At 39.7% G+C, this 19,285-nt stretch overlaps 1 protein-coding gene across 6 annotated transcripts in view; it reads left to right on the forward strand.

Moving 5' to 3' along the window:
• Nucleotides 1-19,285, forward strand: part of tnrc18 (trinucleotide repeat containing 18) — a 69,602-nt gene that overhangs the window by 16,819 nt on the left and 33,498 nt on the right. For all 6 annotated transcript variants that reach the window (XM_084117241.1, XM_084117243.1, XM_084117244.1 and 3 more), the window contains exons 3-8: nt 5,449-5,595; nt 12,201-12,305; nt 13,484-15,232; nt 16,871-16,973; nt 18,367-18,572; nt 19,125-19,271. In XM_084117241.1, the coding sequence (XP_083973367.1) occupies nt 5,449-5,595; nt 12,201-12,305; nt 13,484-15,232; nt 16,871-16,973; nt 18,367-18,572; nt 19,125-19,271 (2,457 nt within the window). The remainder of the gene's footprint in view (nt 1-5,448; nt 5,596-12,200; nt 12,306-13,483; nt 15,233-16,870; nt 16,974-18,366; nt 18,573-19,124; nt 19,272-19,285) is intronic.

The following is a 19,285-nucleotide window of genomic DNA, read 5'->3' on the forward strand; positions in this document are numbered from 1 at the left end:
ACTGGAAATCCCAGCTCAGATTTTTTAGACTTTTTGTACTTTTTGAAAGAGTTCAGACAAGTCCCTTTTCTGTTTTGATGTCAGTACACACATTTACAAAACATAGCCAATGCAGTTGGTTTGTTGGGGTGGGAATTGAATAGCTTGATTTACCTGTACAGAGCATTGAACTGAACACCTTAGGGATAAAGCTGAATGCCAGCATGACTGCCCCATATCAATGCCTGACATTAATGTTATTGAGCTGAATGGAGCCAAATCCCATTCCAACTTCTAGTGCAAAATAGCCATTAATAGAACATAGGCATGCAAAAATGCATTGTGATTTGATTTATTATGCATATTTGGAGAATATACTTAGAAACTACTTTTTATCTTGGGATTATTTTTTGTTTTGTTACATTCCATTTTTTTATTGTTAGTTATTTTTATGACCCTGCATGATGTTATTGGTCAGTACGTTTTGCCACATTATATGCAAATCTGTTATGCATATTTAATAGTCTACTAAGCATCTGTTTGCAGACTTGATATTATCCTTTTTCTATTGGATCAATAATAAATGTGCCTGGAATTTTTTTGTATGAAATTCAGTCGTTGAGACATTTGAATAGCCTGATGTATTTTGTCTGTAGTGCAAACCAACTCTCCAGATACAATTAGTATTCAGCTTATTTTTGCAAATAAATATGAATCGTTCTAAAACAATCAAATCGGACTAAATCATGACTTGGTTTCAGATTTCCCTAACTTTAATATCAATGCTTATTATTTTATATAAGATGTTTGATGAACAAGTACCTTCATACTTTTGAAAATCTTCAAAGGAGTGTTGGCGTAGACCCTAAAGGTTCTTTATTCAAACCACATAAGGAGTGAACTGTAAACTGGACAGTTGCTGAGTTACCCAGTAACCATTGCACTCTCGATGAGAGTATGGGCCTGTGGTAAAAATGTACCGCTCTTTGCTTTGGATTAGAAGTGTCTCCTAAATGACTCCTCTCTCATTCTTTGCATTATAGGACTGGACTCAAATGGGTTAAAAAAAAAAACATGACCTCTTGTCACATGACCCATGCCATAGTCCAGATCTTCTGTTTGAATAAATAAAGCAGTGCCCTTGCTGTGTGTTTGAAGAAAAGGCTTAAGAGCACCCCTGGCCCGGCCAATAGACCCAGAATCACAAGCTCAGTGGTGTGCAATCCTGCATTTAGAAAAACTTTTTTCTTTCTTTCTTTCTTTTCAAAGCAATGTGGTGTTGCAAATGCAATCGGTTATAGTGTTTGTCTTGCATACTGCACTATATCCTTCCACATCTCCCAAGTATGGATCTCCTCCTCCTCTACTATCTCCTCTCCTCCATTTGCACCCCATCCAGAGGTCTAATCTGTCCTGTGGTTAATGTTTAGATGCAGCCCAAAGGGTTCACATCTGCTGTTAGCGATGTGCAATACAATGGCCCAACGGTTCATCAGCAGAGCAAGACTGCTTCCCTCCTAGGTTAATCGCATGCTAACCTCTTCTACAAAAGGCTCATGTTGCCGTTGATGCCTTGTTGTTCCTCCTCCTCTTGTCATGCTAATGCACTATTTACACATGCAAAAAATGGACCCATTGTGCCAAGGTGTCTGCGGCACAGGAGGAAGTGCTGTGTGTATGTGTATCTGTGAAAGTGTGTCCGAGTCCATCTCTGGTTTGAGTAATAAGTGTGAAGTGCCCCTCCCATGCTGGACTGAGGAGAGGCATGTGGGAACGGAGAGCGGTTGAATTGAATTGGGGGAAGGGCTCATTAATTTCCACTGCCATCCGTTTATACGTCATGCTTGAATAGTTTGGCATATGGGTTTAATTCGTTGATTTAAAGGGATAGTTCACCCAAAAATGAAAATTGTCATCATTTGCTCTCCCTCATGCAAACCAATCTTCGAAACACAAATTTAACCTCCGTTGACAATCCAGGTAACCAAAATTTAAGAATTTATTTTATTTTTAAAAAGTATTGTGAAGAGATATAATTGCTTAATGATGAACAGATTTAATTTATACTTTTATTTACTGTTTTGAAAATATCTGTTTTGTGTTTTGAATATTAACCTCATGGATTTGGAATGTTTGGAATTGAGTAAATGATGATACACTCTAAAAAATGATGTGTTGGATTTACTTAAAATATATATGCACCATTTTTGCATCATACTTTTTAAGTAATCCCAACTTGTAATAATTTTACTTAAAGTTAATAAGAAAACCTTTGTTATATGTACTTAAATATTTGAGTTCATGCAACATTCTTTACTTAAAAATATAAGTACGTATAACAAAGGTTTTCTTGTTAATTTTAAGTAAAATTATTCCAAGTTGGGATTACTTAAAACGTGTGATGCAAAAATGGTGCATATACATTTTAAGTAAATCCAACACACATACATTTTAAGTAAATCCAACACAGTGCTTGCCATGTGAGATCAAAATAAATCTTAGTTGTGTTAACTTAACATTTAAGCTCATTTATAAATAAAAATAAGACAATTAAATGAATTAACATTTTTACTTAACATTTTTAACTTATTTTAGATCTTCAGCTATTGGTCTGCTTACTGCACTGCTTTCAATGTCTTAAAATAAATAAAACATGCAAATCACACACAATAAAGCATTTCACTTTATTTTTTTGCCACAGGCTGCAAAGCCTGAAACCACACATCATGAAATATACAACAACATATGGCAAATTGACAAATGGAAGTTCACTTACAACAGGTCACTTTTTCACCCTTTGCAACACTTAAAAGATTTTCTGTTGAGCCACCTTTCATGATGATCCTCAATGTGAGCTGTTCCAGTTCCTCTTCGTTCCCACGAGTATCCTTAAAAAAAACAAAAAAAACAGCAAATCTGCATTTACTTGCAACATCACCTGCTATTGTTCAGATTGTCGCGAAAAATACTTTGCATTGAAAATACATTGTATTGAATCACAAAATTAGAAAGAAATGTATAGAATTTCTATAATGTAAGTATAATTAATACTTGCTGAATAAAAGTATTCATTTTGTTTCTTTAAAAAAAAAAAAAAAAAAATCTAACTAACCCTAAACTTTTAAATTGCATCTTAAAATATATTCAAATAGAAAACAGTTACTTTAAATTGTAAAAGAAATTCACAATATTACAGTTTTCGCTGTATTTTGGATCAAATAAATTAAGCCTTGATGGAACAGATGGAACTTCTTTTATAAACATTAAAAATCTTACTGGTTGTGTGTGTGTGTGTGTGTGTGTGTGTGTGTGTGTGTGTGTGTGTGTGTGTGTGTATATATCTATATCTATATAATTATTATTTTGTCTGTTGATCAAAAATCTATCTAAAAAAATAATTAAATGTTACAAATTAGTCCATTATTAAATGCCTATAAATATAAAAAATTAGTCTATTCAATAATATATATATTATATATCCAGAGGTTTTGAACGAATCTCATTGAAAACATTTTAACAGTAATTACTGGAATAGCCTAACAATGCATTTACTTATTTTGCTAATAATTTCGAAGGTTTAATAGACAGTCGTCGTTGTCATTTAGGAATAATATTGTGCTTGAATCAAGATCGCCATTTTTTTTAATGATAAATAGTGCACACATATGGAGCTGTAGCCAATGTGTTTTCGAATTTAATATTTATACAGTACGTTAACGTTACCAAAAGTAACCCGCGCAAGGCCACAGGCCGCCCCCATTTCCCGCGATCCATAGAGAATATGGGAATATGTAAACATGCAAAGAACAACTTATATGCATATATAATAAATGACAACTACATTTACTTAAAAAATACTGAAGTATAAGCTACGTGACAACTCGTTAATGTAAAGTACGAATTTCTCCGTGCGGGAGAGCGAGCCTCCCAATAACGCCGTCTGAATAGTCATCTTAATGCATACGTGCCAATGCGATGCATGGTCATATCCCACGAAATAAACAATAAATACTCTGACTACTATAAACACTTATCCCTACATTCGATGGAAGCTCACTCACTTAATAATTCAAATAAAATATAGCCTATAGCCTATGTTTTTGAATACTCGCACAGTCACACATTTCATAGGCTACATCAACTAATATGTCTACTTAACGTTTTCATAAGTATTCGTAAGTAACACGTTTCTTGTTGAAAATTCATAGCAATTCTGAAATTCAGTTTAAAAGTTAATTTCTTGACCAAAAATGCAATAAACGAGTGTAGCCTACCTTAAGTGAAAAAAGTTAAGCTTACCTCTTTTCAGTGTCTTCATCACGTTGCGTTTCAGAAAATTTTCACCCACTAACACAATAAACAATAAACAAGTGTTTAGCCTATTAATGTTAAAACGTCAAAATCTAATATTTTACTAAGTTTATAGAAAGTTAAGCTTACCTTTTCACCATCTTCATGTGCTTCACAAAATGGCTCCAATTTTTTGGCTGGAAAGGCATCACGGGAAATTGCATATCACGTGGCTCGTATAGTTACTTAAAATGTTATGCTAGATTTACTTAATTTTGACGCAATTGTTATAGTAGTTGATTTGACTTGTGTTTTTTCATTTTATTTATGCATACATTTAAGTTCACCTGGTAACTTATATTTTTGTGTTACACACACTATATATGTTAAGTAGAGGTTGAAAAGTTATGAATACTACATTTTTTTGTGTTTAATCTAATTACTTTTATAAGTAATGGTTGTTCAGCCAATGAAGCGTTTTTTAGAGTGTAGTTTTCATTTTTGGGTGAACTATCCCTTTAAATTCAAGCAATATCCCCACTAGGGGGAAACTTTAACAATTCCCGTGGAATTTTAGTGACCTGTCCAGAGTTGTTATGGACTTGAACAGCATTTATAAACATTTCTGCAGATCTCAGTGGGGAAACCGCATGTCCTATCGCTGTTGTTTTTATCTATTTGACTTTAAAAGCTCCAGGAAGGCAGCGGACCGAATACCATACGCGCCTCTGCGTCGTCTCCCGCTCCAATGTCAAAGCTGGCAAAAAGAAAACACACTTATTTAGACATTCCCCCTTTTGAAGCTGCACATCTGGTGGCTATTGTAATGACAGTTAACATAACATTTAGGATGAGTAATAATTATTCATGACATTTGTTTACAAGCAAAAGCAATTCGTGTTTGTGGTTTTTCTCTGCCTCTCGGTAAACAATCTTCTTTTGAAGGGAATTAAAAGGCTGTCCGGCAGTCGGAACAGGTTTGTGACTGTGGTTCCTGAATTTCAAAAGAAAACCGCAGAGCTTCACAGACTAATCATTCCACTTTTGCCAAGGCTATTCTCCTGAGTGGAATGTCATCATATCAAATGACAGCGCTTACTTTTTTTTTTTTTTTTTTTTTTAATGGCCTCATTTTATGCTGTCACTTCATAAGCAAACGTTTGATCCTCTCTTTTGCAGGTGATGCCTTCCCAGGTGCCTCGAGCCCATTCCTTAGCGGATACGTCAGCGCCTCAGGCGCTCACGGGTCGTCGGATCCGGCCTTCCGAGCTCCCAACCAAGCCAGCCTGCAAATGGCCCAACTCTGGGCCTCTCACCCTCATGAAGGTAAGAATCACTGTATGTTTTTGTGCTGCAAAAGGAAGGTAGAAAAGTCAAAGCATGTCACTGCTTAAAGCGAAGCGGGACCTGCATTTGCGCACGGCATCTTGAGCGTATTGGGTTTAACGATTAGGTTTGTTGGCAGATCAGTGAACTCAGACAAAGGCTGTAGTCAGAGGTCTGGGTGACAGGCAGGGACGGGTGGACGGGCTAATGGAAAAAAACACACCCTCTATGATACAACCCACAGGGACTAGCCGGCTTTATATTTTAAGTTAATGGAAATCGACTTGGTATTGGGAATACGAGCATGTGGTGTGGACTGTGCTTAACCAGATAAAGGTGCAGTTTTTTTTTTGGGATAAGTGAGTGTGTGGCCGGTTAAGGCTGTCGGCTGGTGATGTGTAATATGCAGTCATGTCTGAGATGGATCTCTCTCTCTCTCTCTCTCTCTCTCTCTCTCTCTCTCTCTCTCTCTCTCTCTCTCTCTCTCTCTCTCTCTCTCTCTCTCTCTCTCTCTCTCTCTCTCTCTCTCTCTCTCTCTCTCTCTCTCTCTCTCTCTCTCTCTCTCTCTCGATCTCTCTCTCTCTCGATCTCTCGAAGTCAATAAACTAGATTTGCGTGAATGGTGTGCAACGACTGTAGAAAAGACAATAAAAAATCAATTTCATCCCTGCAGTCCTAATGTAGAATAGTCCACATCTGACAGCCACTCTGCTGCAATGTAATTGTAACCAATTCCTTTCTTGAAATAGCTGGTGTCAGTCAATATCCAAGAGCTTTGACAGAGCTTAAGACCGATATTAGTGCTGCTGTCCGTTGTATAACAGTACTATGTATATTATAGCATTATGTAGCTAAGTTTTCTAGCAGCTTATAAGATCTCAAAAATAAGATTTAAAAATGTATTTATTTTCCTGTGATGCTGAATTTTCTGCGGCCGTTACTCCAGCCTTGGCCGCAGTCCATAGAAGCTGGAATGCTGTTAAGAAAGGAAAGAAAAAAAATCTTTTGTAACATAAATGTCTTTACTATCACTTTTGATCAATTGAATGCATCCTTGCCAAATAAAAGTATTAATTTCTTAAAAAAAAAAAAAAAAAAAAAAAAGTGGTGATGTACATTTTTGAAACATTAAATTTAGGTTTATAAATGGCAATAAAATCTGGAACTATACAAGTATAATGCAACTCTGTGACACCGATGGATTGTTTTTTTCCAATCCATTTTAACCAATGCTTCTTAGGCTATCACAAATCATTCTTGCAGTTTTAATAAAACCTCATCTATACCTATTGTCTCCATCCAAGTAAAAAAAAAATACACTAAAAACAATATCTTATCTTAAACAATATCTTAAAAACATAAATAAAGCAGCTTGGTAGTTTGTGCATGCCTGACTTATTCATTCATCCACCACAAGCAAAGTTTTATGCACATTTGGGATAAAATTTTTGCTTTTATCCAGCATCTCCTGAAATTCACACAAAAATATGTGGATGAAAACCTGGCTTATATTAGCTGGCTAGATGACTTTACCTTATATGTAATATAATGAAATATTATTTCAGTTTGCACAAGACCTGAATGTGATCAACCACTGTAAGCTTCAGTGTCAATGGAGTAATAGTTCAACAGGGCCAATGACTGTTACGTCAGCTGGCTTAAAAGTCAGCCATACTTGTTGAGCCTTGAAGACTTTTGAGATTCTGTTATTTTTGCCCTGCAGTTGCATTTACACATTTCCTTCATATTCTCTCTTCCTCATCTTGATGTATAAAGTCAAGACCTTATCTGTGCTGTATCTTCAAACTTGCATGTTCAAACAAGATGATTCATTCGGCACTGAAGCCGTTCCAGCCCCTGCCATTTTGAGAAGATGGAGATTTCAGCTTTCAAAATGGTTCACGTGTATGCCAAACAATCGAAAGAAAAGCAACGCTAGCTCTGTAAAAGGGCGTGGGCGGATTATTAACAAGGTTTGTTGAAGGGCCTTGTACCCATAGGCCTTTGTTTCAAGTCCCCGCAGAGAAAGTACAGATGAATTGTCTAAAACCTTGGCACAGATCATAACAAGCCTGCCTCGCTCTGCCTGTGTAGAAATGCGATGAATAGCTGACATTGAAGTGTACTCTGTCTCTGCAGCCTGTGAAAATATTTGAACATGCCTGTTTATTCTGAAGGGTGCACCTGGCTCTTATTAACTGAAGGAAGTCGAAGTAGCAGCTGTGGAATTTGGCTATTTTTGCACGAAATGTGTGAAACAATCAAGCATGCCGCACTCGCCCCACTGTGGATTGCAAATACTCCATAATCAGAGGGAAAAACCACTGCCTTGCTGTCAGTTTATCTTTGAAGTTCAATTAATAAACATGAATTGCAGCGAACTGTGAAATGTTACAGTTTGTTTGACGTGGGGCTTGTATATGCACTGGGTCTTTGCGCGATAACCCCTTGAGCGATGGTTAACTTTAAAATACACAATCTCTCTCTATACGCTGAGATTTGAGGATGAGGCGTTCCACAACACTTGTGTGGATCAGGCGAGCGCAGATGACGGTTTGAACCAGTTTATATTAGGCAAGAATCAGTATCCCTGGAATGTGTCCTCCCTGGTCTTAATTCACGGGCCGCTGTGGCTTCGCAGCTGCACTTTATTTATTTATTTTTTATTATCATTTATTTTTTTGTGCGAGCATGTGTCTGTGGACGTTATCTGCAGCGGTTTGTAATCAGATGCGTGGCCCTTGAGGTCTGCTCACCTTTGGACTGTGCAGGAGATGATGGTGGCTGCAGGGCGGCGCTCTGTGATTGATAGAGCGTCCATGCCTGTTGCTTCTGTCACACGTTGGACTCGGCTCAGAAAGGAATGCCCCTCTTTGACTGATGATGGATTTGCGGGCGCAGGTAGCGCTTTGATGTTCTGCTGTGCTTCCTGTGGCGTCCCTGGGGTCCAGATGACGGTTTTGAATGCTGATGTGTTTGTGAAATTGGAGATGTATAATAAATATAATAAAAAGAGGGAGAGTGGAGGCAGATGTATGTTGACAGAAATTCTGGTAGGTGCCTCCTCCTGGTGCACATAAATGGGTTTGTTGAAGTTGGTGCAGCTTCTTCTGACCTTTTGCAGGCCCTCTGTGTCTAAATACAGGTCTTGAACCACATCCTCTCCTTCAAAGCCTTTTCTATGACTTTTATATTGTCCGAACCTCAGGGAACAGTTTTTCTTTTTTATGTCAGCAAGGGTATGTCTTTGCTTTTGAATGTTAATGGCCTGCTTTTTTGACTGTTCCTTTCTGAGCTTTTTACACGTAACCTTCCACTGTCCTTCGTCATAGATCCCTAAAGAATGAGCTAGGTTAAATGGTTCCTGTGCTCCAGATACACACACACCCACACACCCACACACCCACACCCACACCCACACCCACACACACCTCTTTCCCCTTTACAGTCACACAAAACCAAATGTAATGGGAAAATGGCCTTTTCTCTTTCTGGTTTTCATTTCATTTGAATTTATTTATTTTAAGTATTTTTTAGGATGTTCTCTTATCTACATTAAATCCCACAACTGTGGAAAACCTGGAAATATTATGAATTTTTAAAATTGACTGGAAACAACCCTGGAAATTAATAATCTTAAATTCAAAATTCATGCATGGGGAAAAAAAAAAAACATCATTATTATTATTATTATAGTTCGCGTTTAAATTTGCTTGATATTGCTGTTTTGAACTGCTTGGGTAGAGTGCTGTAAACATTGTGTTTGTCAATGTTTATTAGAGAGAAAAAAAAAACTTAGTTAATTCCTTTTATTAAAAAAACTGCAGACCTTGCATACAAATGGATATTCTGTCCAGCCACCCATATAAAATGATTCTGAAAGATTCTTTCCAGTAATTATGAACGCATGGAAATGGCACTGAGAATTCATTGGTCAACATGGGGGAACCCTGTATCAAGCTTCCTGGTTTGTCAGGAAGTTTCTCTGCATTAGGCACGTTGTGTTGCAGAACTGTAGGAAATGGCAGTGGCAATCAAAACTAATTAGTCACCAGATATCATGTAGGTTGAGACTTTCTCTCGATTTCACATGAAAGAAACTGAGATTAACTGAGATTAGATGTGCTGTACATTGAGAGCGCTCCTGCCTCCACCACACCCCTCTCAAGGCATGCAGAAAAACACAGAAATAAATGTGGCACTGCAGTTCTAGCCCTGTTGCTAAGAGTAGGACGCCTTCAATCATCTCTCGGTATGGTGTGGGAATGCAATCAACGGCATAGCACTACTCGGTTACCTGAGATGTACTAAATAAAGTGACAGCCTTTGAACCACTGCTGTTCTTACTTGTAGTGCCATGAAGAATCACATTGTGTTCTTTAAAACAAGGTTGTATTTTTAGACGTTTTGTTTTTGGACTGTCGATAACACTTAATGTTCTCATGTTACCGTTATCACTAATTACAAAGACTTTGCTTTGACTGCGAGGCTGTGATTGTAGATAAGTGTTGAGTAACCCTGCTGTTTTATGTACAATGTTTGTCTCTGACTCTCAATTAAAATAAAAAATGAATGCAGTTTTTCCATGTGAATGTAGTTTATTTAGACAGATAGACAGAAGAAGGTATTTGCCACTCATGCAATGCATAAATAAACATCTCAACCACTGGCATTTTGGCAAACATGTGACTAGATAATATTACCACACTAGCTTTGTGGGCTGACTCAACCCTTTATTTAGCATGCTGTTGACACTACTTGTTTTAAGCAGCACTGTCTAGTCTATCTCAGGAATTTAATCAATGGCATATGAGATCCACAGTTAGACCACATAGAGGCTGAAGACACTGCTTCCTTTTTTTGAGGTTTTGAGACCGTTCCAATGTGCCCCCAATAAACCTTGCTTTAGAGCTCTGGTAACACTCATTGAAATGGTGCCGACCTTTGACCCTGCCCCTCCAGGACCCTGTATCTGCTATCGCTCTCTAAACATTGCTTTGGAGAACTGACTATTCCAGGCCCTTGCAAGTCAATCCATAATGGTTGATGTGACCTGATTTAAATGGCATTGACGGTAAGAACTAATCCATTACACCCAAGACACTCCTGCTGTTGTTCATAAACTCAACTTGTCAATATCCTAACACAGAGGAGATTGTTCATTCAAATTTGAATGCCAAGAATGAACAGTTTGCTATGCATGGACAGCTGTGTTGTAAATATTCTCCCTTAATCTCTGTTTATTTGGACATTATTCCTAACCCTCTGCTTTCTGGTTGTCTTCAGTTGCATTCATTTGTTGTGAAATCATAAAAAGTGTTTCAGCAGCCATGTGCCCCTGTAGCTTGGCCAATATAATGGCTGCTTGACCTTTCTCCAGCAAAGCCTCTCTGATTGTTGCAATTTTTGCCGAAGGGATGGGAGAAGTGCACATTCCAGCTTCAATTTGCTCAATTCATTTGCAGTAGAAGCCGCTCATCTCGTTTCAGCAGTTCGCATTTAGCGCGAACACATTGTTTACTTTGCGTGGTTACTCATTTGTTCTTATGAGTCCTTCCAGCACCACCTGACCTCTTGCCAAACAGCCACGCCTGCATGACGTAGCCGCTAGTGCTCTGAGTAATTGCGTGCTTTAAGACGCAGCCATCCGAAAACAAACATTTAAGTTGCCTGTCCTCATGCAGAGTCGCTCTCGGATCAGCATGCACCGCGGGCCAGGGTGGTACATGCCTGCCAAGCCGCTCCGTAAAAGCAGCAACAGGTCTTGAATGCACCTTGGGTCTTGCTGGTTTTAAATGCAAGCATACCCCACCCACAATCAAAGTCTCACAATGGAGGTTCTGAATGAAGGATTTGATCCACTCCCATTTGAATGTATCGTTTACAGCTAGGAATGATGAATGCACTTACATGATCCTCTACTCCAGAGGATAATGCTGTAAATATTTCGTCCTCCCCTTTCAATGTCAAGCATTGCTATCTTTAGAGGGCTGTTTGTTCTTAGCTCTGACAACCCTTTTGTCTTTCATTAAAGTTTTTTTTAAAGGAGGGATAATGTTATGTGTCAGCAATATTTGTGTGTGCCTTTGTGATTTTGTTTGTAGTGTTTGTGGTTATGAATGTGCATTTGTGCTCTTGGTGAAATCTTAGATGGAATTCATGACTTTGCATGTGTGAATGGCCGCTCCACGGTTACCAGATGTCAGATGTGAGAAATATTTCTCTCCATTTGCTTTGGGTGGTGGTAATAAGTCAATTTTATGATTAAATCGAGGTGAGCTGTTGCTCTGGCTATGAAGCAGATTCATGAACTGATAAGATAATAAATCGTCAAAACCATGTGTTTGTAAATGTGCATAATTTAATGACACAGGGAAAAATTTGTTCAGCTGGAGAAAGGTATTGTGGACCGATGAACAGTCAATGACTCAAGTGCCACTGTCATAAACTATTTTCAAAGGTTATTGTACTATCGTTCCTTCTACCGGATGATGGCCAGATAGAGATGCTACATTAAATACTGGAAGCAGAACTGACGGTGTGGGCTACTGTCTTATTCTCTTGAATAGTAAAACCCTGACATGGCCATACTCTCTCCTTTTTAGGTTTTTCTCACTTGCCAAGCAGTTTGTACCCCAGCCCTTACATTCCCCTGGGCCACCTTGAGCATCCACAGCTCAGCCAGCATGCACTCTTTGACTCCCAAAAAGGTCTGTATAAGCCTGTAAAATCATGTTAAACATTATCTCTGTGATTTATGGGGGTGTGTGACAATCATCATAACATTTATGCCTAATGTTTGTATTTAAAGTGAATCTCTCTAAACTGTGCAGAAATAGCCAGGTCAGATTTCACCCCAAAATTGAAGGGGGAATTGTGCAAAGAAAGTGAAGCCTATTATAGGACTCTTGATGAAGAAGAACAACAACAGCAGTCGGTTAGGTCTTAAGTGAAAGTAAATGGTTAAGAAAGAAATCGGGTGTGTCATTATATTGGATCCATACATTAAGTCTTAAAGTAACAGCAACCGTAAATATCTGCTGTTGTCATTGTTAATCATCAAAACACCGCTTTATAAATTTAAGATAGCTTAATCTTTGTTAAAGTAAACACTATAATGTTCTTTTACTTTTAATTATTACTTTTCTTTACCTGAAATGAATACTACTGTTAGACCTTACTTTATTTGTAACTTTGTTATATTGTATTTATCCATGCTTTAGTGTATTTGTTCTTATTTTTTACTGACTGTTCATTTGCCTTTAATAATGTTTGAACTTTCTTAGTTAGGCAAGTACTTTTTGCTGTGGTATCAGAGTACTTTAAGTGTGCTTTACATAATAAATGGAAAGCAAAGTTACCCCCCCCCCAAAATATTTTTTTCTTGCTGATCCGAAAAATTATCCGATCTGTGGCTTAAACGTAATATGATCAGTTGAAGCACTATTTAGAACTAAAGTGTATGAATGAGTGGTTTGATCGATTGCTAGCTATAATACTAGATGGGCTACTTAAAGCAATTGCACAAATTGCATGGTTTTAAAAAAATAGCTCCATGTCTAAAGCCCTGTATAATTTACCTTTTTCTCAGTAAAATATTACCAAGTAAAACTTTAGACTTTATTCTGCCTCGGAGCTGAGGGAAAAGGGCAGCACTTTGTTTTTGTTAGCATTCACCAACTAATACATGAACTTTTCAAGTCCTTTGATTTCTGTTCTGCTGTACCCGCAGATAGTGCCTTGTTTTGAGTGTTTTAACAAGTTAGTTTATGGTCCATATTTTTATATACTTTCTGCAGTTTAGGGCCTTTAAGCAGTCTTATCTTTTACACCAGATGTCCTAAGCTTTGTCGGGCTCACTCTTTCTACTTTGTTCTTATTCTTTCAGAGGGGTTTTACCTGCCAGGTTCAGTGCACTCCCAGTCTGCACTGGCCAGGAGCCCAGTGGCTCACATGCCCTGCTCCTTCTCCAGGGAAAAGGAGGCCCTACCTCCTCACAAAAGCTCTAAAGACTCAAGCAGGGATCTGGGAAAAGAGAAGCCCTGTAAGAGTGACCTAGGCCACTCCCTTCTAAGGAAGGAACGAGAAAGGCCAAAAGAGGAGTCACGGCCCCACAGCGTGGTGGACCTCACCTTGGATGTCAAGGCAGAAGATGAGCGCAGAGCAGGCAACTCAGAAAGGTCTACAAAGACTACGGAGCACGCTCGGCCTTTCTTTCACCAGCACTCTCCTGCTCTGAGCACCACGGACACTAAGCCCAAACAATCTCACCAGAGTTTACTTGGCAACTGCGGGACAAGTAGTGGCACGCCAGCCCGACACCTGAGTACGGAACAGGACAGGAGGGACAGAGACCGGGATGACGAAACCAGCCGGCCAGGGGGCCACCTTTCCACTGACAAGCAGAAAAGATGCGATTCAGTTGCTACATCATCTGGCACCCTGCATGTGTCGTATGCCAGTCCCTCTTCCCTGCAGCCGAACCCATCCCATCTCCCGCCCAGGCTGGTGTCCTCTGGCACCTACCCTCCCCCTCACCACATGCCGCCCAACATGTACCCGCTCTACTCTACAGCAAAAGAGCCAGGAAAAGAACAGAGAGTGATAGCTCCTACTTATGTGCCTTCTGTCGAGGTTTACGATGAGCGAAAAGGGCCAATTCAAATTGCCTCCCAAGCTCGAGATAATAAAAATGACAAGAGCAGGGAGAGGGACTTGCACAGATCAGCCCTGCAGGTGGGGAATGAGAGAACACAAATGGACCATGGTCGGTCCTCCATTAGGAGTGAGTCGCCCCCTCATGGGGACGTCAAGAGAGACATTTTACGAGAGGAAGGCTCGATAATTAGGTCAAACGGTTTGGCCATGAAAAAGCCCTTGCATTTAGAAATGTGCACAAATAAATCTGGAAACAGCCCAGATGCCAGAGACTTAACCAACACTACATCTAAACACATAATTAAAACGGGACTCGAAACTGAATCCCGCAGCCAAGAGCGGGATAGGGTTCAAAGGTCTGCCCATCCGTTCTCTGGAATGGATCCAGGTACACTTCACTCGGAGCAGCATCCGTTGAAGGGCTTGGGTTCTGCTGAGCCCAAATGGAAGCCTTTCGAGATGGGCAATTATGCTACCAGTCACATCGCCACATTGGCAGCCCAACACACCCATGGCCCCCGAGGTGAGGAAGAGGGCAAGCGAATGTACCTAGATACTACTGGCTTGCACAGACCGGTAGGCAGCGGCAGAAGTCCTGAGGGCCACAGGGAGGTTTCAGCCATGCAAAGCCTCATAAAGTACAGTGGCAACTTTTCCAACGAGTCTGGCTCCAGGCACGGATCCGATAGCCATAGTCCATTTGGAGGACTGGGCAGCATGAAACTGGAGGCTGGTTATCCCGGAGTGTCTAGAGTTCAGCATCTTCCACCCCAGCAGCCTGGAAAGCAGTTGAAGAAGGAGCCTGAGAGACCAGAAAGTGCTAAATCCTTTGGCAGAGACGGAAGCTCTTCTCAGGGTGAAGCTGAGGTTCGTCATCCCCCGGTGGGCATAGCGGTGGCTGTAGCCCGTCAGAGGGACAACAGCAGCAAGCACAGCTCTGTATCAGACAGGGACAGGCCAATTGGAGGATCCATCAAAGGTGCGTTGCCTCATATCTTTGCATGCATTGTTCTTAAAGGTATAGTTCACCCAAGAATTAAAATTCATTTAAATTCACCCCCATGTTTTTCTAAATTTTAGAAATCTTTTCTAATTCTGAACTTGCTTTCTTCTGTGGAACACAAAAATATATATTTTGCAAAATGCCTTGTCATTTTCTGTCCATACACTGAAAGTCAGTGGGGTTCAGTGTTGTTGTGGGCACTATTGACTTTCAGTTTAACAGTTGCAAAACAGGCAAAAACAGTTGAGACATTGTTCAAAATGTCTTGTGTTCTGCAGAAAAAAGAACAACTAACCCTATAAGGTGCGTAAATTGTACATTTCTGGCCCCTGTTGGTATGCATTCACGCCTTTAATGGAATCGAAGAACAACGCAATGTCTTCTTTTCCGTTGTTATAGCCCATTTACATTGGCCTGCTCAGCAGCAAGGTTTCTTCCACTTTTGTTTTTGTTTCTTAAACAGCATGAGCTTTGCTATTGCTTTGGCCCACAGTGTTTCCTGTTAGCCTAGGGAGTGTGTTAAACCTTTCACTAAGACACCGCATGCCTGACTGCTTATAAACATAATTTACCAAGCTCTACTAAAGGTGGCAAACAAGCAGTGCATTCTAATATGACTTTAGTTTTGTTGCTTAGCAATCGAATCAGCTTCAGAAAGAGGCAGAAAGAGAGGTGGGGGAGAAAGGCATTAATTTATGTCCTCTTGTGTGCAAGGAAATTGCTGTAATAACATTAGTCTACACTTTCTGAGTTTGAATTTACATTTAAAACAAGTGTTAGGGACCGAGCTTTGCTTGACTAATTTGCCCTCTTTTTGATGCAAACGGATAGCATGTCCGACAGGCTTTTGGTAACCTTGGAAACAGACTGAAACCTTTTCCCTGGAGCATGACAGAGATCTGTGTGCACTTTCGTCCCCCTCCTCTGTTTAAAAGAACGCAATCTCTTCTCAGCCACTGTCAGTACTGAAAGGTTCAATACACTCCTAACTAAATCCCGCTCGGATGAGTTCTACGCGTTTATCTTTTACAGGGCTGTGTTGTTGAGGTATTTTGAACACAAACTTCAGAGGCTCTTTTAGATTAGTTCGGTATGTGAAATACTGCTTGTTTTGTCTGATGATTCTCCAAATGGCTGCTACTCTATGAAGAGCAATTTGAACCATGGATGATGCCACAGTGGTGTTGAAACATTGATAAGTGATTGATGGGCCTCAATGGGTTCTTGTAAATGTGATATGTTACTCTGCATATGTTCTCGGCGTTTTTTCTTTTTCCTCTTCACAGTCTGTCTGTAATCTCATAGATGTGTAAGACACTGAATATGACTGGTGCTGAGTGTTAGGACTGATAAACACCCTTAGAGTTTGGGCTATTTATGGAGAAGTGTATTTATAAAGAGAAAACAGTAACATTTTAAGTCTTGCCAGACTGGCAGACACTACTAATGTTTGACTTTGTTTTTAGCCTAAGAAAGGTCGGAAATGTGTAAATTGGGATTAAACATCTGAAATGGTGAAAAATTTTATATCATTGGCAAACACTATGAAGTTAGCTCATTTATTAAAAACAGTTTGTCAACATCTGTAATTAGTGTAATGTCGTAACCTTGCAGGCCCAATCCACACAGTGGAAGAACAAGGAGACGAAAGGACGCGCCACCGTGACGAGCGCCTGCTGTCGGGACGTGTGGAGCGTGAGCAGGAGAAAGTATTAAGGTAAGATGAGTTTATAACCGCTGACATAAAGCACCCTGTTTTTTGTAACTTGCAACTTGTAAATTATATGTATATATGTGTATATGTGTGTGTATGTGTGTGTGTGTGTGTGTATATATGTATATCCTCATCTGTCAGTCATCTCTCCTTACTCTCGTCGTGTGAAAAGTGAAATCTTACTCCTGCTGCACTGTACTGCGACTCTGCAGCTCATGCTGTATGGAGCAGAGCAGACGCTTTCAATTTATAATGGTAGCGTTTGTTGTACAACTGAACTAAATGTTCTTATTTAGCGACAATCCTGAAGTGTTTCTGTGCCAAAATAGATGTTATCTTTGTTCAGGTAACTCTAAAAAGATGTTAGAAGCCTGGATGAAAGTCTGCTAATTAAGGCACCCTTTTATTAAAATCATTCACCTTGTAGTAAGGACTAAGCATATCCATCCAGTGTGAAAGGATTCTTGTTTCTTTGATTCCACATACTGGCTAAACGGAGCAACATTTTACTTTCATTGGTCACACTCTCAGCGTGGTTTTCTTTAGAGTGGACAGATTTATGGCAACAGTTCTCGGCAGATATGAGCCTATTTTCAAAGTGTGGCTCTCATTTCGAGGACTAGAAAAAGTCAGTCTTCCCCACTGGGGAAATTGGTGCTTATAAAAGTGACTGGCTCTCTCAGCAGGATTCCGCCCTCAGTGCCTGTCCTTAAGTGTAAGGCAGAATAGAAGTCATAGACTGGGGAATTTGTGTCACAGTTGGGGCTAAATGGCCACCAGTCCTACTTTTGGCCTTAAATAAGCATGAATTTTGCAATGTCGAAGCATCTATGTCATACATTTTTCTGGTCGTCAAATGCGGGCACCTGGATATTGGGCAGACTTTTAAAGAAATAGTTAAGCCAGAAGTGAAAATGATTTACCCACCCTCATATTGTTCCAAACCGTTTATTTAATTAATAATTTTTTTTGGAAGATTTGGGAATAACTAACCAAATTCGAAATATCTTATAATTTTGTTCTTCATTCAGGTAGAATTACTACCATAACATTAAGGTTCAAACAACTTTTTTTTTTTCTTTTTTTTTATGTCGGAGAATATTTTTACTATATATATATATATATATAAAATTAGAAAACTGACTTTTGGCTAATATAAGAATATTTTATTAAAAATATAAGCATATTTTTTTGTCAAGTGTTTAAGGAATACACAGCAAAGCTTTGCCCAAAAAATGCATGTTTTTCTTTTTTTTTTTTAAAGCAAAGGCACATTTTTTTTAATTACAGAATTTTTTATGGAGATTGAGACTTTAATGTGCAATTAGGAAATGCAAAATTACTGACATTGGCATAGATTGGTTAATCACTAATAAGTAAGTCTCTTCATTCACAGAGAGAATAAAGAGTTGGCAGACTACACTCAGATGCATCCACCTATGGTGTCTGCTAGTGGACTGAACCCCAACCTGATGGTGACTGGTGGACCGAATCTGGCTGGTGCGGGCCGCTGGCCTGCTGACCCCGCCTCCCACCTGGCCTCCCACCCTTGGCTGCCCCGACCAGGAGCCCCCTCCATGTGGTTGTCTGGCTCTCCATATGGTACCCACATTTTTTTACGCCTATGGTTGTAGTGTAAGAATTATGTCATGTTACAACAAGCAATTGTTGCAAATGATCAAGGGTCATGCAGTCTGGAATGCTGCAGAACTGGGTTGTGAATGGGATTTGGACACCAAATGATTTCCTCAAGGCAGTCTGTTGACCCTGCCAGACGGCCCAAGCATTTTGTCTAGGCTGAGTGTTTTAGTCATTCTTAGAAATAGTCAGTCTCACTCCACAACTTCCATCCAAGAATAACAGCAAACAGCACTGTCAGTTCAATTCTCTGACGTTCGAGTTTCTGTCTAGACTTTACTTTTAAAACAAAATTGTCCTATAAGAAAATAGCTGTAGTTAAAGTGCTGTGCATCTTGGCAGGAATTCAACTTGGTCTGTGCTCCATGCACAGGGGTGAGATTATGCAGGGAATGGTGTTTCTCTTGGGGATTAACTCTTGACTGTTCACAAAGCTGCCAGAATGCAAGTGCAAATGAACCATCAACTACAAATATGGTGGACCCAACCATTTCTTGTCGCTCTGTTGTTGAACAGGACTGGGTCCCCCTTCCCTTCATCAGACGCTGCCTCCAGGATATCCTCCTGCCTTGACAGGTTCCATCCCCCCACCTTACCAGTTTGCCCGAGATCCACAGACCGGACAGGTGGTTGTTATTCAGACAGAGCATCTGCCACACTATGGTAGGCCCCGTATA

This window comes from Abramis brama, assembly GCF_963993115.1.
Source record: "Abramis brama genome assembly, chromosome: 1".
Taxonomy (NCBI): domain Eukaryota; kingdom Metazoa; phylum Chordata; class Actinopteri; order Cypriniformes; family Leuciscidae; genus Abramis; species Abramis brama.